Source organism: Vombatus ursinus, unplaced genomic scaffold (genome assembly GCF_900497805.2).
Source record: "Vombatus ursinus unplaced genomic scaffold, bare-nosed wombat genome assembly UNPS02014893.1, whole genome shotgun sequence".
Classification (NCBI taxonomy): Eukaryota; Metazoa; Chordata; class Mammalia; order Diprotodontia; family Vombatidae; genus Vombatus; species Vombatus ursinus.
Genome location: NW_020954671.1, coordinates 2,195,804 through 2,220,524, shown reverse-complemented (window position 1 = coordinate 2,220,524; position 24,721 = coordinate 2,195,804). Strand labels below are relative to the sequence as shown.

At 36.3% G+C, this 24,721-nt stretch overlaps 1 protein-coding gene across 2 annotated transcripts in view; it reads left to right on the top strand.

Moving 5' to 3' along the window:
- The window catches only part of CCDC198 (coiled-coil domain containing 198), a 50,718-nt gene that overhangs the window by 3,360 nt on the left and 22,637 nt on the right, over window positions 1-24,721 (top strand). For both annotated transcript variants that reach the window (XM_027842911.1, XM_027842910.1), the window contains exon 2: window positions 5,884-5,975. In XM_027842911.1, coding sequence (XP_027698712.1) covers window positions 5,884-5,975 — 92 coding nt within the window. The remainder of the gene's footprint in view (window positions 1-5,883; window positions 5,976-24,721) is intronic.

Genomic DNA, 24,721 nt, shown 5'->3' with positions numbered 1-24,721 from the left:
CATTACATTATCTTTATCGCCTAAATGCAGCCCTTCCCCAAACTTCCTACTGCTGCTGAGGCCACCAATAGTCTTTCAGTCACTTCAGAATCACAACCTCAACTGTTGGTATCCTAAATTTGCCAATCAGTTGCCAAATCTTTTCTATCTCCATATATCTTCAACTGTCCCCTTTTCTCTACTCATAGTCACCACCTTCTTTCATATCCTACCATAGTTCTACCTGGACTAATGCAATAGCTTCCTAATTGGTCTTCCAATTCAAGAACTCCCCTCCCCAATCCATTCTTCACTGAGCTGACCCAGTGATTTTTTTTAAAGTATGGGTGGGACCATATGACTCCTCTACTCAATAAATTTCAGTTGTTCCCTGATGACTCCAAGATCAACTATTTCATCTTTATCTCATTCTTTTTAAATCTCTATTTTGTGTTTTATAATGTGTATATAGATTGTATGTTACACACATAACGCACGTGATACCCATCATGATGCAATTATATATTATAGGTTAAGTCCCTATTAGTACAAATAGGGGTTTCTGGGCAGCTAGGTGGCACAGTGGATAAAATTCCTGCCAGGACTGGAATCAGGAAGACTCATTTTGCCTACTGTGTCACCCAGCTGCTCTTTCCATTCCGAAACTCCATTTTACAATGTAGGTTGTCACTCTGCAACTAGACCAGGAGCACCGAGGGGTTAAGTGACTTGCTCAAAGTTGTTTAGTTTTTTTTTTCTTGCTTCACTTTTTAAATTTTAAACTTGAATACTAAAACTTAAGTACACAGAGAAAAGAGAAAGAAACATATTGTAAACTTAAATATTGAAACTTAAATACAAAATAAGAAAAGAGGGGGAAAAAGCATGTCATGTGTACAGCAGAATATAAGAGAAGATTCAAAATATATAGCAATAAATTTCCATTTCAAAAAGCCTATATAATAAATACTACTCGTTGTATCGAGAGTGGTCCATCTTTTCTTTGCTGCCTTGTAAGTTTTCTTTTGTTCGCTGTTGTGCACTTTTGACTTTGTTCTTTTTTCTTCCTTCCTCCCCAACCCCCACCCAAAGAAGGCTACAATTATATATTTATTTATATATTTATAAATATATATCTTATTTATTTATAAATAGATATATACATATACACTATATATACATACATACATATATTAACATAAACTTTCTCTAACAAATTCTACTCCTGATCTTTGTTTTTGTTTGTGTGGCTCTCTTATTTCCTACCCCTCCTGACTCCCCTACCTTACCTCTACCCCTAACCTTGCCCTCCTATTATGAATTTAGAATTTAGAAGACATTTATACTTTTCCTTTTTTTTTTTTTTTTTTAGCTAGGCAATGGGGTTAAGTGACTTGCCCAGGGTTCCACAGCTAGTAAGTATTATATGTCTGAGGCTAGATTTGAACTCAAGTCCTTCTGAATGTAGGGCTGGTGCTCTATTCACTGTGTCACCTAGCTGCCCCTATACTTTTTTAGATATATATGTATTGTTCCCTGTTGAACCCATTCCCGAAGAAAAGTAGATTTCCAGAACTAACAGCCCTCCTCCCCCACCTAATTCCACTGTGTCAGTTGAAGAACTGACCTCTTGTACCTCATTTGTGTAGATAATTATTCTTTTTAGCTGTTCCTAAATGGTTTTACTTTTTCTAAAGTGGTATCATACTCAGTTCTACCCTCATCTTTCTTACAAACTACTCAATTACTTAAAACTATCTTAGACATAGCTTTTACGTTTTACCTTTGTAAACAATCTATCCTTATTGAGTCCCTTGTATTGAGTCATTGGTATGTACCTTATATTTCTCTTGGCTTTTGTATGTCAAATCTTCTATTAAGTTGTTTTTTGTTTTTTTTTTTTAACAAAGTCCTAAGTCTGACAATTCATTAAATATCCATTTTTTTTTCAGTCAGTATTATGCTTAGCTTTGCTGGGTATATTTTTGGCCAGAATCCCATTTCTTTTGCTCTTTGATATATAATGTTCCAAGACCTGCAGTCCTTCAGTGTCATCCCTATTAGGTATTGTGTGACTCTAATTGTGGCACCATCATACTTAAATTGTCTTTTTCCTTGTTGCTCATAATATTTTATCCTTGAGTTGGGAGTTTTGGAATTTGACTATAATATTCCTGTGGGTTTCCCTCATAGGATCTTTTTCAGGTGGTGATTGGTGAATTGTTTTCAATTTCTACTTTCCCCTCTTGTTCTAATGGTTCAGGACAATTTTCTTTAATTATTTCTTGTATTATCGTATCAAGATTCTTTCTTTTTGATCATAGCTTTCAGGTATTCCAATTATTCTTAAGTTTTTTTCTTCTTGATCTGTTCTCCACATCACTTGTTTTTCTTATGAGATGTTTCACATTCTCTTCTATTTTTTCTTTCTTTACATTTTGTTTTGTTATTTCTTAATCCCCTTATAATTTCACTGGCTCCCCTTTGCCCAATTCTGATTTTCAAGGAGTTGTTTTCTTCCTTAAGATTCTGGATCTCCTTTTCTAATTTCTTTTCCTAATCTTGTTTTACTTGGATTGTTCTTATTTTTTTTTTTTAGCTTTTCCTCAATCTCTCTCATTTGATTTTTAAAGTCTTTTTAGAGGTCTTCTATGAATTCTTTTTGGGCAAATCACCATTTTATGTTACTCTTTGGGGTAGAAGAGGGTTTCTTTGCTCCAGTATCCTCCTCTGAAGATGAATCCTGGTCTTCTCATTACCATACTAACTCTCTATGGTTGGATCCTTTCTTCTTAGCCTGTGCATTTTTTTTTTTATTTGTTGTAGTTTAGTTTTTGTAATCACCTCTAATCCTGGGGTAAGGGGGATGGTGCCTCTGGCCTCAGATCCTCCTTCAGTTCTCCCCTCTGGTCTGGAACTGAAACCAAGATTCCCAGCCTCCTGTAAGTGCCCATAGCTAATGGTGTCCCCACCCTACTGCTTCTGCACTCACCAGCTTGTGCTGGTTCCTTCTTGACCCTGGCCACTTCTCTGCAGCACAGCTGGGTCCAGTTTTCCTTGTCAGCAGAGGTTCCCTCAATCTTTTCTGGCTGACACCCAACTCCCTTCACTGTCCTGGATGGGGGGTGGGGGTGGGGTAAAAGTTCTTGTGGCTGGAGGCAAGGCAGCCTTTCAACCCAGCTAACCCCAGGGCTTGCTGCTTGTTGTTAAAGTGGTCCTAGCCTGGAGGTTTTTACTCTTCACAGGGACCAAACTTTGTCCTGGGATTTTTCTTCAGATCTTCTCTAATTGTCCCAGGAGGACCCCTGTTCTGTCCCTACTCTTATTTATATTTGCCCACTCTATAGTGCCCTGAGGCACTATTTTATCTCTTTTACGGGGTAAAACCTTGAGAGCTTGGAATTTTCTGACCTACTCCAGCATCTTCTCAGAATCCTCTCTGTTTAGTCTTTATGTATGGCTAGAACCTTTGGTCTTTCTGACTCTGAGGTTGAATCCTCATTTCTTATACATTGATATATATATCAAGCTATCCTCATTTTACAGATGAAGAAACTGAGCAGAGGTATGCTGGTAAATATTTAACAGCTACCTCTCTGGAGAAAAAAAAAGAAAAAGTATACATGCCTTACTTTTAAATTAAAACTACATTTAATTTCCTCTATCACTTTCTTAAATCTAATAATCAGCTACACAACAAATTAAGCCCTGACTTGTGGCACTTCCAAAGTGTAAATGTTCACACTGAAAATTTAACTACCAGTTCTGGAGAGTGGGTTCAAACTGGTTCAGGCACACCCCTGAAACTGAGGCTTTGAAAGGTTAAGGGATTTTGCCCCTTATCTCATGGGCAAATTTGGAACCCACTCCTCCACTCTATTCCAATGGTTTCCAAATTTTTTTTGATCTTACACCTCTGGGTTAGTCACTTAACCTCTATGGGCTTCAGTTATCTGAAACTAGATGATATCTAAATTCTCTTACAGCTTGAAATCTATGGTCCTTTGATCCTTGTCAGTAAAAAAAAAAAAAAAAGGGCACATATATAAATATGCATATGTTTACTTATAAATTATGTACATGTACTCAGCTGGACAACTAGGTGACTCAGTGAATAGAGTACTGGACCATGAACTCAGGAACACTCGTCTTCCTGAGTTCAAATCCGGCTTCACACACTTACTAGTTGTATGACCCTGGACAAGTTACTTAACCCTGTTTGCTTTAGTTCCTTATCTGTAAATCGAACTGGAGAAGGAAATGGCAAACCACTCCAGCATCTTTGCCAAATGAGGTTACCAAGAGATGGACATGATAAAATGATTGAACAACAGTGGAAAGAGCACCAGACTTGGAGTCAAGAAGACTTGAGTTTGCATTCTTAATCAGACACAAGCTGTGTGACCCTGGGAAAGGCATTTAACCTCCTCATCCTCATTCAACTTCTCATCCTGCAAAATGCAGATAATAAAATGCTGGGTTATTGTGAGGATCAGATGAGAAAGAATGTAAAAAGTATGTTGCAAAGTTTAAAACACTACTACTAAAAAGACTTTTGGGACACCCTTTACTGACGATGATGATAATGATATCCATGAAATCAGAAATCTAAAAAAAAAAAAAAAATGGGGAAAATGCTGTACTACATATGCTACAGAGTAGTGAGGAAAGACTATCCTAAATCTTAAATTATTTTAAGAATGTGAGTTGCTGTTTTTATTGTCAGCGCTATTTTCTTAAATAGGAGGCTATGGAGGAGATAGGGATAGTTAGGGCTAAGACTAGGTATCATCCAATCCAATCCAACAAATATTTATAAAGCATTTGCTTTAAAAACATGTTCAAATTGAGAAATAGCATCCAGAGTGGCTAGAGGACCAGCCTTGGAATCAGAAACACCTGGGTTCAAGCCCTACATCTGACACACTCTTAGCTATGTGACTATGGGCACATCACTTAAACTCAGTGCTTCAGGCAAAGCTGTAAGATGAAATCTCAGATGAGTTTCCTATATCAACGATAGTACCTTCTTGCCCAAGTTGTTGTGAGGATCAAATGAGGTCCACGCAAATGAGCACAGTGCCTGGCACATATTAATAAATGCTTGTGTCCTTCTTTCTGTTCTTCCAGTGAAATAATAGGTACACTTTAGAAGAAAAAAAAATGTGTGAGGCATTTTTCTTGAGATTACATCAAAGAATTTGCCATCCTCTATCAATTTGTGTCTAATGATAGCTATCTCTAGGGTCAGGGGAGAGGCAAGAAAAAAAGGAAAAAAGGAAATTTACATGATAATTTTATTATATAGTTAAAAGGAATAGCAAGTTGTACATAATAGATTTATAGTTTCATGTGTAATCATCTTTATTATTATTTTTTATTAAAGTATGTTATAAAAATAATTGTTTTATTCCATGAATTACAAATATATAAATAAATTTAAAAAAAAGAAATTTACACTCTATTGGGCTAATGTTTTATTACTGTGGCCCACAATGAACCCATAGCATGGCCATTTTTTTGACTTTGTTGTAACAATGTTCTGTACCTCTAGATTAGATATTTAAAAATATAACTGGATGTGATAATTTGTTAGCAATAATAGTATTTATATGGTGCTTTAAAGTCTGAGAAGTGCTTTACAAATATCTCACTTGATTGTCACAACAACCCTGGGAGGTAGGTGCTATTAATGCTTCCATTTTACAGATGAGGAAACTGAGGTAGATGGAAGTCAAGTGACTTGCTCATAGTCATACAACTAGTAAGCATCAGAGGCCAGATTTAAACCCAGGCCTTTTCTAATCCAGCTCCAATGCTCTATCTACTCAGAGTCAAACTGTCAATGATTCAGATGAATTGATGTGAAAATATTTGTAGTGACATTTTCTTATTTCTCCCCAGGTCTTGAAGTGCCCAGGCCCATGTCTGTAGATATTCCACTGGAAAAGGGAGAAACAAGTATTATTAAAAGACATCCACCCCGAAGATTTCAAGTAAGATGAACTTAAAAGGATTCATAAGGAATTTCTTGGAGTTGATGGCAACATCCTCTTTCAACACTATTCAAATAAAAGGATAATGTTATAAAGTGATTAATAGGACGTTGTTAACGTGCAATTTATCCTCGTTTGGCAAAGAACATCTGATGAACTATGATTTATGGTGATGTAATTAATACACTATAATAAAGCCAGTAGGTAGATAGAGTATTCGTCTTAAAGACAGGAAAATGAGTTCAAATCTGGCCTCAGATATTTACTAGCTGTGTGATCCTAGGTAAGTCACCTAGCTTCTGTTTGCCTCATTTTCCTCAACTACAAAATGGGGATATGAATAACATGTACCCACTAGGGCTGTTGTAAGGATTGAATGAGATAATAAATAATAAAGCCCTTAGCACAGTGCCTAGCACATAGTAGACATTTAATAAATGCTAGTTTTCTTCCAAGTCAGAAACCTAGCTAGAAAACATATAAGCTAAAACCAAATTTGAACACTAAGATGTAGGAAACAAGAAAAACTTATTGTTGTCAAGCTAGAGGGATTTATTGAAGGATACATAGAAGCAGGTGGAAATCAGCAGACTTAAGTTCTAGTTCCACTAGCCCTGAAAAGGCAGCTGCATTCAGCAGGCAGCCCCTGGGCTCAGCTTTCTTAACTCCGTGGGATGTTGCAAACTCTGCTGACTTCAGCTGTATGTAATGGGATGTAAGATAATGCCAACTCCATTTCCCTTTTAGCTCGTTCCTCAGAAGAGTTTTCAGGGACAAGAAATGTCTATGGTGAGTGGTATCAAGGGATGACCAGTCAAGTACCAGAGGTCCCCAGTGCTAAACGCTCTTGCCTTTGTTTTAAACAACAATAGAACATATCCATCATTCACTAAGTGACACAAAATATCAGCATATATAAGGCATGTTGTGAGGCTCAAATGGAATAATGGATGTAAAGCATTTTGAAAATCTTAAAGTGCTATATAAATGCCAGTTATCATCATCATCATCATCATCATCATCATCATCATCATCAGCCTCTAGTCATCAGTCCTCTAGTATGGTGGTGTCTTCATTCCATTAGCCTTTTACTGCATTCCTGCTTAGCTCAGTGTTTATTGATCAATACAGGGGTTTGCTGGTAAATGTTTAACATCTGGGCTCTCTGGAAAAAAATATATGCACGCACATTTTTAAATTTAATCTGCATTATTAAACCTTTAAGTCTAGAAATCAACAAAACAATAAATTAAACCAGATTTGTAATGATTACAGATTTCTGAGGCATAATGCTCATGATGAAAATTTAAGTATCAGGGTGGCCATTGTTACTGTTGTTTGTCCTTCATTCTTGAAGAGGACCATGGCATCAGGAAGGTGATGCCATGACTTGCAAGTGAATTGGATTTAAGTGAGAAGGGCTGTGAAAAGTCACCAGTCTCACTTTCTTCTCCAGAGCCATCTGGGTCCAGTGGCAAGATACAGAGCATGATGATTGGAGATGGCCCCTGGGTTAGCTATTAAAACTAGCTGAAGCACAACCCTGAGTATATATGTGTGCTAATTTTGTTGTTGTTCAGTTGTTTCAGTCATGTCTGACTTTTTGTGACCCCAATTGGGGTTTTCTTGGCAAAGATATTGGAGCACTTTGCCATTTCCTTCTACAGATCATTTTACAGATAAGGAAACTGAGGCAAACAGGGTTAAGCAACCTACCCAGGGTTACAGAGTTAGTGTCTGAGGTTAGATTTGAACTCAGAAAGATGAGATATTGTGTCTTTCCAGTTATAGACATTAGAATTTCCTTCCTTTCTCTCTTCCTCCCTTAACTCATCTGAATTATCCATATCTAGCAAGATTCTAAACTAGAGGTTAAGGGATTCCCAAAGGGTAAAGAAATAGCCCCTCCCCTTAGACTCCTTCCATAATGTCATTAGATTATTTAGTTTTCCCACTCCATCTCTTCAAAGGCCTTCCCTAGAACTGAGGCAGGCCCTGGTATCTCAACTCCTCACTTCCTCTCACTTCACACATCCAATCAGTCGCTGAGTGTTATCATTTCTATCTCTTTCACATCTCTTGCATGTCTTCCCTTTTTCCTACCCACACAGTCACCGTCCTAGTTCAAGCCTTTATGATCCCTCCCCTGAACTATTACAAAAGCCACTTAATTGGTCTTCTTGCCTTAAATCTTCACTCATTCTAATCTATTTTCTGTACAGCTCCCAAATTGATTTTCCTAAAGTGCAGACTTAATCACTTCGCTTTTTCCCTCAATTGTGTTGCTGTGGTTTGTCCTTTGTTCTCAAAGAGGATCATGACATCAGGGAGATGATGACATAACTTGCAAATGAATTGGATTTGAGAGAGGGAGGGCTGTGCAGAGTCACCAGCCTTACTTTCTCCTCCAGAGCCATCTGGGTCCAGTGACCAGATATCGATCACAGTGGCTGGAAATGGCCCAGGATGCAGTGGGAGACCTTGGCCTTTTTAAGCCAAGGTCATTTTAGGTTCTCACTTTGACCAAGGCAAATCTTTAAGAAGTAAGTCAGGGGATGGCCCCTTTAATCAAAGAAAAAAATCAAACTGGGAGAAGACCCTCAGGGTTGCAAAAGAGAAATAGTTAGTATTTACATTCTCTCTGAGCCAAGAGGGCCCCCAAAATAACTATTAAGTGGTGCTTGGGCAAGGACCTATTGTTGTCCAATCTGTGTATCCTAATATTAAATATAAATACCTCTGCTTGGCATTTAATGCTTCTCACAACCTGGATCTGATCTACATGTTTTATCCTTAATACACATTAATCCTTTTTACCCACTCAATAGTCCATTCAAACTTGCTTTCTTATGGTTTCTCATACACAGAAGTCCATTTCCAATGACTGCATCTTTGCACTTGCCTATCACTATATCTGGGATGCACTCGCTCCTCATCTCTTCTTCTTACAATTCCTAGTTTTCTTTAAGACTTGGATCAAGCACAATCTTCTACATGAAGCCTTCCCTATTCTCCCCAATTTCTACTGCTCCCTCAAAACTACATTGCATTTTTTTGTATCATACAACACATACACGATGCTTCAAAAGTCTTAGGAAATTTTCAAATAATTAAAATCTTTTGGAACACTGTGAGTGTGTGTGTGTGTGTGTGTGTGTGTGTTTATACACACACACATATGTTTGTCTCTTTCATTAGAATATAAGCTTGAGGGCAGGGAGAGTTTCATTTGCTGTTGTATCCTCAATGCATAGCACAGTACTTAACATATAGTAGTACTTCTTGTGGATTGATTGATTGTTGAGCCAGCTACTCCCCAACTGGTTATTTTCCCATGGTCATCTAGTCTGTTCAGTCTGTCCTTCAACCAGCTGAAGTTCCCAGTTTTTCTTTTCTGCGTCTAGTTCAAGTGTACCATTGATGACTTAGATCTGCAGGCTTATACAGGTGGCCCTATCCAATGTAGTCCCCCAAATTTCCTATTATTGCCTCAGGTCCTTGTAAAGATCTATTATATGCTTTTATAGTATGAAGTTCCACTGCCCGGGAACATATTTTTCAATAAGAACATTATTTCTTTGGAATGAACTGTGCCTTACAATATTATTTCATTAAAAGACAAACTACTAAAGGACCAGTTAATAACATTAGATGGGGGGATTCCTGCACTTCCATCATTATTGACTTCTTTGATGAAATTAATAATCAGGATCCAAAAAAAGTAGTCGTCTAAGAACCTGGAGGTTCTTCTTATGTTCTCCTTGCCCCTGCCTAAATGCTGATAAATACTTCTGACCTTGTACCCTTGCTGTCAGTTTTGAATGTAAAATGGGATATTAGAAATGTGGTTTTGAGTTTCCTCTGCTGTCTGGAGCCCACCAAGATGAGATCTGACATGGGATTTATGACCCATATATCATCCTCTGGATAGCTCCAATCAAACAAGCCTGAGGAGTCATCTACCACAAAGCTTGCAGGAGCCAAGAGATTTTACTCTCTACATTGCTGGATGGAAAACAGAATAAGATGCATGATTAGGTAGCCAAATAGATTTATTAATTGAGGGTAGCAGGACATAGAGTATTTTAACTTTTTTGAGCAAGCTTTAAGATGCAGAAGGTACTTGAGTGCAAAATCAATCATCTAAACACATAAATAAATGCAAAAGGAATGAGCAGATACTGCAGGCCTGTATTTAGTTCCTAGAGCAATAGTCCCCAAGGCACTCAGGAGGAAATAAACTTTGTGAGATGCGTACACACAGTAGCAGCTGGTAAGCACACCCTCCTGCAGAGATCATGCTGGAATGTAGGACATGAGAGGAAGACATCTCTTAAAGCTCAATCTCTTAAAGGCCCTGAACAAAATAAATACTTTACCACTTTCATCAAAAGGAATTTGTCTAAAATGAAGTGATAGAAATTTTGTAAGCTATTAACCTTCTTATCCAGTTCTGGGCTACCAAATGGTGGATTTTTTCCATTTAACTAACCAGAAACTTCGGGCTTCCCCAAATTTTTAATTGAAAAAAAAAAAAAAACAAAACTCCAAGTCACTGAGCAATAACTTTCAATCACTGATCCTCTCAAGGACCATGAATCTATGAGATGTGTACACACAGTAGCAGCTGGTAAGCTGAAATCTCACTGCTGAATCAAAAATGTAGCCTACATTATTTGAATTAATATGGAGCTTCTGGATTGGAGGGCAAGGTCAGTAGTTTGCCTTTCTTTGTATTCTCAGAGCTTAGCACAGCACTTGGCATATAGTAAGCCCTTAACAGATGTTTATTGACTGACTATTTGTAAATCAAAGAAGTGAACATTGAGAGCCAGTAAAGGTTAATTCAGAACAAATCATGCTAAACTAAATTATTTTTTTAAAGAATTATTAGACAAGTACAACAGGATATACCATGGATAGGTCTGAACTGAACAAGATAAAATCACTCATGAAAGTTCTGTAGACAATCTGGAGAGATTCAGACTACACAACAGTGTAATGCAACAGTTTAAGAAGTTGTTAACCAAGTTAAGCCAAAGAGTGTTTTTTTTTAAGGCAATTGGGGTTAGATGACTTGCCCAGGGTCACAAAGCTAGTAAGTATCAAGTGTTTGGTCTGAGGCTAGATTTGAACTCAGGTCCTCCTGACTTCAGGGCTGGTGCTCTATCCATTGCGCCACCTAGCTGCCCCCATAGAGTGGTTCTTAAGAGACAGATGTCAACCTCGGTTGACTTACTTTTCTTCCCAGAAATAGCAATCTTTTAATATAACTGGCTGAAAGATCAGCAAGAAATACGATACTGAAGATAAAATAAATTGCATTCATCTCAACTAATAAAGCAGAGTTTGACACTAATGATATTGAATTCAATGGTTTCAGTTGTAAATGTGTTAGGATGTGGAATTATATCTAGAGCTTATTTAGTAACTCAGGACTTTCAAGTATAAGACAAAATGAGACTGCTAGTTTTAGTTGACTGCCTTACTGATTTACAAGCTTGTATCTTAGATATATCTTAGTTTGCTTATGCCCAGTGTTATTTTGTTAGTCATATATGTTTCTACATATACTTACATACTGTTCAAATTTGTCGGTGACACACATTTTTGAGTGATAGCTAATACATTGGATGATATAATTGGGACTCCAAAAGATGTTCTCAGACTTGAATTATGGACCATATAAGATCATGCAAGACTGATTTTATTTACTTTCTTGACAAGTTTTCTAAACTGATAGATCAGAGGAATGCTATAGATATATTTGACCAAGATTTTAGCAAAGCATTTTATAAAGTATCTAATAACTACTCAGGTAGAAAAGATGGAGGGATGTGAGCTAGCTGATAAAATAATCAGATGGATTTAGAACTGGTTGCATGGCCAGATTCAAAGAGTAGACATTAATGGTTCAGTGCCAACTTAGCATGATGTCTCCAATGGAGTGTTCCACTGCATCTATACTTGGTCCCTGGATAAAGGCATAGATATCAGGCTCATCAAATTTGTAGGTGACGCAAAGTTGGGAGGGATAGTTAAACACATTGCCTGACAGTCAGGATTCATATAGATCAGTCTAAAACAGTTATCAACAAACTACTATTGGAAGCCACTTGTTTTTATATCCTCATGAGCTAAGAATGGTTTTCACTTTTATAAAACTTTATTTATAAAGTTGAAAACTATCCTTAGTTCACAGGTCATACAAAAACAGTTAAGGGCTGGATTGGACTGCAGATCAAAGTTTACTGACCCTTGGGTTAAAGCATTGGGCTGAATCTAACAAGATGAAATAAAATAAGAATAAATGTAAAGTCTTACATTGTGTTAAAAAAAATCAACTTCACAAGTGTATATTGGGAGAGGACAGTTAGATTGCAGTTGGTCAGAAAAAAGTATGAGGATTTTACTTATCTTCAAGCTCAACATTAGGCAGAAAGATGAAGTGACAGCCTCCTCCCCAAATAATGCACTTTTAGATTTCATTAAAAGAGCCATAGGTTTTAGGAGTAGGGAGGTGATAGTCTCTCTATATTCTGCCATGGCTGGACCACATCTGAAATGTTGGGTCAAGTTTTGAGCATCAAAATTTAGAAAATACATTGAAAAACTGGAGAATATCCAGAAGAAGAGAACCAGAATGTTGAAGGACCTTGAGTTCATGTCATGTGGATCAGTTGAAGGAACTGATAATGTTTAACCTGAAGAGAGAAAACTTGAGGGATACAAGATAATTGTTTTGAAGTATTTGAAGTCATGGAGAAGAAGGAGCAGACACATTCTATTTGACCACAGAAGATGGAGCCAGAAGCAATGGGTGGAAGTTGAAAGTCAAATTTAGGCTTGAAGTAACAAAAAACCTCCTAACAATTAGGGTTGTCCAAAAATGGAATGGGCTGTGTCTGGTGGTCTTTCTTTCTACACCTTACCCATTGAAGATCTTCATCAAGAGGCTAGATGAATACTTCTCAGGTATGTTGTAATGGGGGTCACTTTTTAGCATGGATTATACTAGGTGGTCACTGAAGTCTCTTTCAACTCTAAAATTCTGTGATTCTGTGAAGATGAAATTTAATAGAGATAAATATAAAATTTGGGATTTGGGTTAAAAAAACTAACTATGAGTATGTGATGAGGAAATGGAGATAGAAAGTTTTTCAGGTGGAGAGAAAACTAAAAGTTTTATTGGGCTGCAAATTCAATATGAGTTATATCCATTATAATATAATGGCACACAAGCTTGGGTTATATTCACAGAAGTATAGGGTAATTCTAAAATAAAGTAGGTGATAGAATAGTTATAATCTGTCAGGTCAGACATTTGGAATACCTAATTCTAGCTGTTACATTTTAGGAAGTCCTTACATAACTGGTGCATATGCAGAAGAGGGCAACCAAGATGGCAAGGGAACTGAGAAACCATGCTATACAAGAAGAGGTTAGACAGCTGGGCAATTTCATTTCAACTGGAAAAGAGATGTTGAGCAGTACCTGATTGTTATTTATGTTAATAAAGGATTGCCATGTGCAAGAGGGATTGAACTGCTTGGCCCAAGAGACTTGAATTAGGACAAAGGGGTGGATATAAGATCTAAGGAGTCAGGTTTTGACCCAATATGAAGAAACATTCTTAATAATTAGAGCTATCCAAAAATGAATGGATTATCTCAGGAGACATTGTGCCCTCATCTACTTGAGGGCTTTATAGGCAAAGACTATACAAGTACTGTCCAAGGACACTGTAGACAGCATTTATGGTTTTGGGGTGATGAAGGATCCTTTCCTCCTCTGGAATTCTGAGTCCTCTGATTTTAATTTGTAAGATGTAAATACAGACGACCAAACCTCTGGATTACTTCGACCATCTGACTTTTCTTCCTCTGCTCATATGTCACTGAATGAAACTAGAGGAAGTCATTCAACCAAGACAACTAGTTTGATTACAAATTTATGTGACCTAAGCTAAACTGGGCCCTCATCTTAACAAAACTATGCTATCCTAAACCTTATTTTCTCTCCTCAAATCTTGCACAATATCCCCTCCCAAAATATCCCCAAATCCCTTTCCTTTCAGTGTCATACTTGGAGATAATAGGCCATTTATTTGATCTTCTTCCCTTCTCTTTACATCAAAACCCCTTGACAGCCACTCATTTTCCCTTCTTTTATTCCTCACCAAGGCCAACCCTTCTACATGTACCTTTAACTCCATTCCCGTTCTGTCTTCTGCAGCATATTGCTCCTACTATCACCCCTTCTCTCTTTCTAATCATATGCCCCTTTCTACTACTTCCTTCCCTACTGTCTAAAAACAAATTCAAGGCTCTCACATCCTGGAAAAACTCATTTGACTCTACCATCACCTGAAGCTACCATCTTCCATTTTCTCTCTATCACAGGCAAATTCTTAGAAGAAGCTATCAATACCCATTGTCTCCATTTTCTCTCCTCTCATTTCTGAACTTTTTGCAATTTGGCTTCCAATCTTAGTACTTAATTGAAATTGCTCTGTGTGAAATCATATGGCCTTTGCTACTAAATTCTCCTTCTTATCGACCTGTCTGAAGTATTTCACATTGTTGAAGACCTGCTCTCCCAGGGTACTCTCTCTTTTAGAGTTTTTGTGACATTCAGCTCTCTTGGTTTTTCTCTTACCTATTTGATTACTTCATAATCTCTCATGCTGATTCATTTTCTCTCATGTTCCCCTACACCCAGGTTCTGTCCTGGGATCTATTCAGGTCTCTCTATGTATTCTATCATTCGGTGACCTTATCAACTTCCAGGGATTTAAGTATCATCTCTGTGGAGATGACTCTCAAATCTATATATCCAGCCCTTGTCTCTCTCCTCAGTTTCAGTCATGTATTTCCAAATGCTTACTGGGTATTTCAAACAGGATGTCCTAAAACTTAGTATGTTTAAAACTGAACTATCTTCTTTTTCCAATCTATGTACTTTCTGAATTTCTTTGTTTTTATAAAGGGCACCATCATCCTTCTAGTTGCCCAGATTTGCACCCTTGGAGTTATAGCTCAACTCTCTCTAACTCCGCATATCCAATCAGTTGCCAATCATTCCATTTCTACCTGTACAAGATATCTTACATACATCCTCTTCTCTCTACTGACATAGCCACTATTCTATTTCCAGCCCTCACCACCTCTAGCCCGGACTAATTGGTCTCTCTGCCTCAAGTCTCTCTCCATTCCAATCCATCCTCCATACCACCGTTAACGTGGTTTTCCTGAAGTGTAAATGTGACCATCTCATTCCCCTACTTAATAAACTCCAATGGTTCCCTATTGCCCCTAGGATTAAATATAGGTTCCTCTGTTTGCCTTTGAAAGCCCACTACAACCTGACCCTCAACCTACCTTTCCAATCTTATTAATACTTTACTCTTCTTAGAACATTCTTCTGTACAGTCAAGCTGGTCTACTTTGTTCCCATGTCACACTTCATCTCCTATCTCTGCACCTTTGTGCCTATGCCTGGAATATACTCCAATGTCACCAAAATCCCTTGTTTCCCATTGAAGTGAAACTTTCTACTTGAAACTTTTCTTGGTTCCTTACAATAGCAATTGCTCCCCCCCAATTATCTCCTATCTAGTTTGTATATATTTTGTACATATTTACGTATGTATATGTTATCTCTTCCAATAAAACATAAGCTTTTTGAGGCCAGGAACTGTTTCATTTGTGTCTTTATATCCCAAGTTATCTAGCACAACAATAACTGGCACATAGCAAGCATTTAATGAATGTTTACTGATTAATTGGTTCATCGATTAGACTGGAAGTAAGGAGATGTGGATTCTAGGCTCTACTCTTCACTTAGTAACTGCATCCAGTCCAAACCAATAAACGTTATTAAGTACCTACTATGTGTCAGGGGGCAGGTAGGTGGCACGGTGGATAGAGTGCCAGACCTGGAGTAGGAAGACTGGAGATTCATCTTCCTGAGTTCAAATCTGGCTTCAGATACCTCCTAGCTGTGTGACCTTTGGCAAGTCATTAACTTTATTTGCCTCAGCTTCCTCTTTTGTAAAATGAGCTAGAGAAGGAAATGGTAAACTACTCCAATATCTTTGCAAGAAAATCCCCAATTGGGGTCATAAAAATGACTGAAAAATGACTGAACAACAACAAAAATATGCCAAGCACTATGCTAAGTGCTGGGAATACAATTACTAACAAGAAAAAAAAAACAGTTCCTGCCCTCAAAAAAACTTACAATCTAAAGGGAGAAACAACATACAAAAGGAGGCAGGAAAACTGGGCATGGGGGAGGACAGAACACCAAGAGGTATTTGGCATGAATGCATCTTATTCTGTGGGATGAACCAGGTAGAACAGCAGATGTACAGTGGAATGATCCCCAAAATTCAGTTTCTGACCTCTACAAAGGAAGGCATTGGGAGGAATTTGGTATTCTACCCTCCAGCCCTCCAATCTGAAGGGAAAGAGGCTGAGGGAGGGGGTGTCAGTCAAGGCTCGAGTTAGAGTGGTGATGAGATTAGAGGTGATGAGCTTAAACTCGGGCATCTTGTTACATTGAGTTGAAAGCAGGCCTAGCAGCAGATGCAGAGTGGAGAGTGCATACCTTTGAACAAGTCATTGCTTTTAATTGTTCATCTGAAAAATGAGATGCTAGTGCTAGATGATCTCTGGGTTCCCTCTAATTCAGAAATTTCATAGCATATAAGCTGAAACATCTTATCCTTATTATTTCAAAAACCTCAAATATGTCCTGGTAGTGGAGAGAGAGAGAGAGAGAGAGAGATGCATAAACCACATTTGGGTTCATTTTCTGTTGTGGCTATCGATTTCATCCAAGTACTAGATTCCATTTGGTATAGCTTTTCTTGGAATTACCTGAGAAATGAATCATAACCTACCAGAGGGCCTTTTATTAGAAAAACAAATTGAATAAAGACTTGTTCAAACACATTCCTTTTCTGACTGGTAGGAGGTATTTCATGTTAAAAATATTGTTCATAATATTACAGGATTTATTTTTTGAGCTAAGTAAAGAAGAATGGCTCACAGATCTGCCTTAGAAAGGCAAATAAAGGAGTTGCCCAAAGGCCACAAGAAAATTGATAAGCATAGAAGTGAGGCCTTAATCCAAGTTATTGAATGAACATTTATTATCTCATTTGGCAATGTTCATGATGAGCATTTGTGAAGGTTATCATGAAAATTATTACAGCCTATCAGCCCACATCTTTTGAAGAGGATACAGAAGTAGAGAAATTCTACTAAAAAGTAAATAAAACCATTTAAATTGAAGGGCAGCTAGATGGTGCAGTGGATAGAGTGCTGTGTGACCCTGGGCAAGTCACTTAACACTGTTTGCCTCAGTTTCTTCATCTGTAAAATAAGATAAAGAAGGAAATGGCAAATCACTCCAGTATCTCTGGCAAGAAAACTCCAAATGGGGTCGTGAAGAGTCAGACATTACTAAAAAACAACAGAACAACAACAAATTTAAATTGAATCAATATATATTGTGATACTCAGGGAATTCAATGCAAAGGTCTGTATAGAAGAGTTTGGCAAAAAAAACATCAGAAAATTCCTCTTTGGAGTAAGAAACTAAAGAGACCCAAGACATGTAAAGAACACAGAATCTTTGTGTCTATATATCATTATCTACATTATCATAAAGAAAGTTTTCTTTAACAGAGAATCAGGATATACTAATCAGGGTAAGTACAAAATAACTTCACAACAAATGAAATTAATTGTACTAAAACAGAGAGGAAATAACTGGTTATTGAAGTGAGAGTCATTTGTAAGTAAACTATACATGTCAGACTCTTGGCGAACTAGCATAATGATCAAAATAGATACCAAATTAAAAGAAAGAATAAAAATGGCATAGTATACAATTGAGGCAACTCCAACCTGATTCCTAATTAAACAGCTATTGTGATACAAAAAAACCCCCAAAAAGGTAAGGGGTAAAAGAACAACAACCGACACAGGTTATCACTGTCTCCTGAAGAAATTCAACTCATGTAGGTCAATCACCACAACAGAGCAATCAAAAGAGTTGAGAAATCAATTGATCCAGAGAATGACTTATATTTCTATTAACCAGAGCGATAGGACAAACAAGGGCAACACTGGTTTAAAGAATAAACACATTGGTGAAATATTACAAGAGACAAGTGTGAGGTTGATGAGAATTGGAGGGAAAATAAGTTTCTGGACTGCTTGGCAGGAGACTCAATTAAGACAGATGAAATTAGAAGGGGACAACAAACAGGAGAAAAATAAAAATAAGACCTGTCAAGATTACTGTTACAATCTATTGTCACCATCAACTATTACTTTTAGATTCCAACATTGTAGTCCCTAATGTATTAGTTGAGAAAGTAAAAAAAAAATGTCAATCAAACAAAGAGGGGAAAAGCAGCTGGAATAGACTGATTATACAAAGAGGAAGCAAAATTATTTTGAAGGCAATATGGAATTGATTCTCAAGAACCTGAAAAAAATATGAACAGAATTACTACTTTATTTTTTTAAATTAATAGTGCTTTATTTTTTGCAATTATATGTAAAGACGATTTTCAACATTCATTTTTTGAAAGATTCTGAGTTCCAAAGTTCCTCCCCTGCCTCCCTCCACAAGATGACAAGCAATCTGACATAGGTTATACATGTGCGAGGATTATGACTTTAAAAAGTGATTGAGAAAGCATCAATATCAACCCATAGGTCTAACTTCCCATTGCTACAAAATCTTTATGGGAACGATCTTTTTTCATGAAGGACATAATCAATGAAGATAAGAGAACATGCAGACTCTCAGAAACTACATTCTGACTACATTTTAACAATAACACAATAGACTGAAAAATGCAGTGATTACAAGATCCCAATCAACATATTATTTATTAACTATAAATATGAATTCAATTTTATATAGGAGGATACCACCATAAAAGTTCTCAAAGTTTCTTTAATATAGATCTATTTATAGGCATAATTCTATTACATATGTTTGTTACACACTTAAAATCATACAAAATTTCTCATAAGATGTAACAAAAGATAATTTTATTAATTTATCCACTGACTGATGATATCAAATGAGGCATAAAACAGGGGTACAACGTAAGCTTGACCAAAGGTATTAAACAGTGTCTTCAATAGTGTGATAGAGGATATTCAGTGAAGACCAAATAAAAGAGGGAGGTCCTCCAACTGTATGTGTTTGCAGATGACATTGTGCTGATTACATGAGAACATTGCAGTCTTCTAAATGAGACCTAAAATCACTCCAAAAGGATTGCTATAATTATATGTGCATGAAAAACCAAGTAAATAATGAATGCCCATTGGTCAGGATTTAATATGCAGTTGAATGCACAGTCCATAAAGTTGATCCATTAGTACATGATATATCTTGCACAGACATTAAAGTTGGGCACAGGATGGATGAGGTTAAGAGGAATCAGCCGTATTATCTTTATGAAATTGCATGGTCCGTGCTTTTAATGACTTGAAGATTCTTCCAGAAACATTGTCTTTTCACACCATTTTTTTGTTTGTGATACTCTTCGGAAACAGTGCATAGAATATCACTTTGAAAAGTCCTTGTGGTTAAAGAATTAATGTTTCAGGGCAACTCAAAGGGCAATAGAGAAGTACATAGAGGGAGGAGAGTATAATGCAGAATACCACAATCAGAAATTGTCCTGAAAAGTGGGGAAAAGATGTTGCCAAAGAAATGTGTGCCTGGAAAAGATGAATGGATCATGTGGGAAGAGAAAACAAAGAATAACCGATGGACAGCCCATATGTTTCAAAGGTATCCAAATGATATCAGAACCTCTAGAGATAGAACCCCTCAACCCCCAGCACGTTGGATAAAGTGCCTGTGGGAGATTTATGGGAGGACATGGACATGAGTCAAACAGGATGATAATGGGTGGATTGGCTGTGATTTGCTCCATTAAAAGCATTATCCACATTGATGATGTGGTGGGTACATCAAAAAATTGGAAGACATAAGCATTTGAAGAAATAAATAGCTTCTTTATTTGGCTCACGCTATCATTTAAAAAAAAAAACAAAATAAATATTTAAGAAGTAAGCCCAAATAGGTGTTGAAATATCTATTTAAGGAAATCTTTTCTTTAAACATAAATTTAGTTGTGTTTCTCTTTTTTAAAAATTCATGTTGCTTCTCATTAATATTTTTGGTGGTTTAGCAGAATGAAGTTAAAAGTGTTAGTCTTAGACATGCACAATATGTATGTCATTTTATTGTCTCATTTCCTACGCCCACTCTCACCAAGTAGAAATGACAAGGTCTTTGCAAAATCTGTGTACAATTTTCAACTTTAATCATCTTGAGTTGCAACTCTACTAGAAACAAACTGTGCATGACATGTAAAAGGCTGACTGAAGTGAGAATAACATCGTACCTGATAGATTCTCACTTCATATTCTGTGCCAATGAAAAATGGCTACTATAGATGAAATGGAAAGCAGAATTCTAGGAGTTGTAGAACTGATGTCTAAGTATGGCGCTGACCTTTTAAGGTACCCTTAATATATGAGCAGTTTGGCAAAAGGGATAGAAAATGAACTTTTACATTAAAAAAAAAACAAAAACAAAAGAAAGCAAGAAACCAGTGGGTGAAGACTGTAAGGTAATGCCCCTTCATGAATGAACAATATGGTAATTGAAAGAGGGAGGAAATGAACTTTGATTTTATGAAGAACTGCTAACTTTTATGCATATATAAATATTTTAGATAAGCTGGGAATAGTTTGTCCACAGGGAAAGAAAATGAATTGTAGTATAAATGAAAAGGTTCAAATCACCTTGTAAAGGTGGTTCATCTGTCATATGTGAACATTTTGGTGGTTGAAAGGGATAGAAAAAGAATTTTTGCTCAGTAAAAACTTACAAAATGTAAATGTGAAGAAACATAGTTTTCAAAAAGGAATCCTTTGAGAACTTTTAATGACTAGGGCTACAGGAATTAGAAGGGCATTGAAAGTCTGTCTACATATAGCCTTTAGTCTCTGGGAAGGAAACTGTAAACTCTCCTAAATACATAGGTGATTAGTTACCTGTTCATAATGATTTATTGAGTTTTCCTCTCTGTTAATCCAAATCAGCATTTAATGCAAGTTCTTTATAAAGGCCCATTTTTCCTAGTTAGATTAGATAAATTCTGAAGTCCCTTCAAACTCAAAAAGTTTATAATTACTTTTATTTTGTAGCCAAATGAGGAACAGCTAGTGGGTCAGCTTTATTATGTAGAGATAGAATATCTTTCTAGTCTATAAGAAATAAGGGTGATAAATAACAGATCAGTATTTGGGAATACTAGGCAAGTAAGTGGCACAGTGGATAGAGCACCGAGCCTGGAGCAGGAAGACCTGAGTTCAAATCTGGCCTCAGACACTAACTAGCTGTATGACCCTGGGCAAGTCACTTAATCCTGTTTGCCTCAGTTTTGTCATCTGTAAAAATGAATTGGAGAAGGAAATAGCAAAGCACTCCAGTATCTTTGCCAAAAACAGCAATAATAACAACAACAACAACTCCAAATGGGGTCACAAAGAGTCATTGTGATTGGAACAACAATGACAATTTGGGAAAGCTATGAATTATGGAAAGTGTGTCTTCAGAATTCCTTCATATCTCACTTCTCATGCCTTCTCATAGCTTGTCGGGACTATACCTAGAAGCTTCATTATCACTCTAGCAACACGATAGCATCATGGGGGCTAAAAAAGGGCATCAAGGCTGCAATCTGTTAGATTGCTAGGTGGTTTACTTCATCAAAACTAAATTATCCCAGTTCCCTTTGCTGTAGAAGTATGCTTCCCTTATTTATTTATTTTTTAAATTGCATTGATATCAAGTTTTTCATCACCTACACTTCCCAAGATTTCCTACTCCTTATAACAAATATAAAGAGAGGGAAAAAAATAGTTCAGCAAAACTAACCAATATATGGGGCAGCTAGGTGGTGCAGTGGATAGAGCACTGGACCAGAGGTCAGGAGGACCTGAGTTCAAATCTGGCCTCAGACACATAACACTCACTAGCCATGTGACTCGAGGCAAGTCACTTAATCCTAATTGCCTCACCAAAAACAAACAAAAAAAACCAAAAAACAAAAAACTAACCAATATACCAAAGTCTGACATTGTATAGTGTTCCACACTTATAGTCCCCTACTTCTGCTAAGAAATAGGAGAAAAATACCTTTCCATACCTCTTCTTGAGGTCTGGAAGTTATAATTTTGTAGTATTCAGTTTCCATTGTTTTACTGTTCTTTCCATTTACACTGTTGTAGTGATTGTATATTTTGTATACATTATTTTCCTGGTTTTGTTTATTTCATTTTGCATCAGTTCATATAACCCATTCTATTATATTCATTGTTTATTTTTACAGTAATATTCTGTTACGTTCATGTACCACAGTTTGTTTAGCCATTTGCTCAGTTGATGGGCATCTACTTTGTTTCCAGTTTTTTACCTTTATAAAAAATTTTGAAATATGAAGCCTTCTTTTGTTCATAAGCTACCTTAGAGACAGCTAAGGGATACAATGGACCTGGAGTCAGGAAGACCTGAGTTCAAATCCAGCCTCAGACACTTACCAACTGTGTGACTCTGGGCAAGCTACTTAACCTCTAACTGCCTCAGCTTTTTGAACTGTAAAATGGGGACAATAATAACACCTCCTCCTAGGGTTATCCTGAGGATAAAAGAAAGCATTTAGCATAGTGCCTGGTACTTAGTAGGAATATAATAAATGCTTGGTTCTTTTCTTTCTTCATTTATTCCCTTGGAGGTATATGCCTAGCAGTGGGATATCTGGATTAAAAGGCATGAATATTATAGTCACTTTCTCAGCAGAATTCCAAATTGCCTTCCAAAATTGTTAGACCATTTCAGAACTCCACATACAATGCATTTTTGTGTCCCTCTTTCCATAACCTCCTCAACATTGAAAGTATTCCTACCTTTTGTCATCTTTACCAATTTCTTAGGTATGAGGTGAAATCACATAATTGTTTTATTTTCTGTTATAAGTGATCTGAAACATTCTTTTATGTGATTGTAAATAATTTTCATTTCTTCTTTTGGGAACTGTTCATTTATATCTTTTGACTCCTTATTTCTGGGTTGAGGAGCATGGCTTTTGGTCTTATACATTTTTATTGCCTACATATCTTAGATATCAGACTCCTTGTAGATATATTTGTTACATAAAGATATTTTTCTCTCTCACAGCTAATCATTTCTCTTTTTATCCTAATTGCATTAATTTTTTCAATACAAAAGCTTTTCAATTTCATATGACCAAAATTACCTATTTCATACATTGTAATAACTTTTCTTCTCTGATTGGTTAAAAATTCAACTCCTACATAGAGCTGTGTGCCTGATCTGGTTCTCTTCTCATTTTTTTTCACAGCATGAACTTTAATGTTTAGGTAGTGTAATCTTTTTTGAGTTGTGATATATCTTGTAAAAATTTGGTCTAGACTTAATTTCTACTAGACTGCTTTCCAATTTTATCAGCAATTCTTGTCAAATAGTGAGGTTTTTACCTAGGTCATTTTTGTTTCGTGGTTTATCATTGAATTAAATTTTTCCTGATTCTTTGTTGCCTGGTTTGTTCCATTGATCAGCTTTTCTATTTTTAATCAGTGCCAAATGGTTTTGACAACTATTGCTTTAAATTATATCCTGAGGTCAGGAAGTGCAATTCTGCTTTCATTCATCCTTTTTATTCCCTTTGATATTTCAATCATTTGTTCCTCCAGTTTAAATTTGTTATTGTTTTTTTTCCTTCTCTATAAAGAATCCCCTTGGTAGTTTGTTGTTAAAGCACTAATTCTGTAAATTGTTTGGTAGTATTGTCACTTTTATTATGTTGGGAAGGCCTAACCCTGAGTGCTGATTATTTAAGCTGTTATTTCTTTAAGGACTGTTTTAAAATTGCAGCTATTCAGATATTGAGTGCTTTGTAGATCGATTCCCAGATATTTTATTTATTTTGTAGTTACTTTGAATGAGACTAAACTTCTATTACTGTGTCTTGAATTTTGTTTTTACTAAATAGAAATGTTTTTTTTTAATTTTTGTGAGTTTACTTTGTAACTTGCTATTTAATTTGAGTTATTAATAAGCTCAATTAAATTTTTTGCTCTTCCCTAAGATTTTATAAAGGAAACCATCATGTTATCATCAAAAAGAGTCATTTTTCTTTCTCTTTGTCTATCATTAAGTCCTTGATTTCTTTCTCTTATCTCTTGGCTACTGTTAGTATTTCTAGAAATATGTCAGATGGTAGCAGGGAAAGGGGGGTTACTCTTATGTTCATTAGGAAATCTTCTAGTATTTTTCCATTGCATATAATACTAGTTACTGGTTTTAGATAGAAACTTTAAATTGTATTTTTAGAAGACCTTTCTATGTTTATGCCATTAAAGTTTTAGCATAAGTGTTGTATTTTATCAAAGACTCTCTTTTGCATTTATTGATGTAATCATTTGGTCTTGCATTTTAAAAAATATATGACTATGTTTATTATTTTCTTAATGTTGAGCCATCCTTGAATCCCTGGTAGAAATCCAAAATCATTAGAATAAATGATTTTTAAGATAAATTGCTATAGAATTTTAACTAGTATTTTATTTAGAAATTTAAATCAATATCCATTAGATTAAAAGGCATTCATT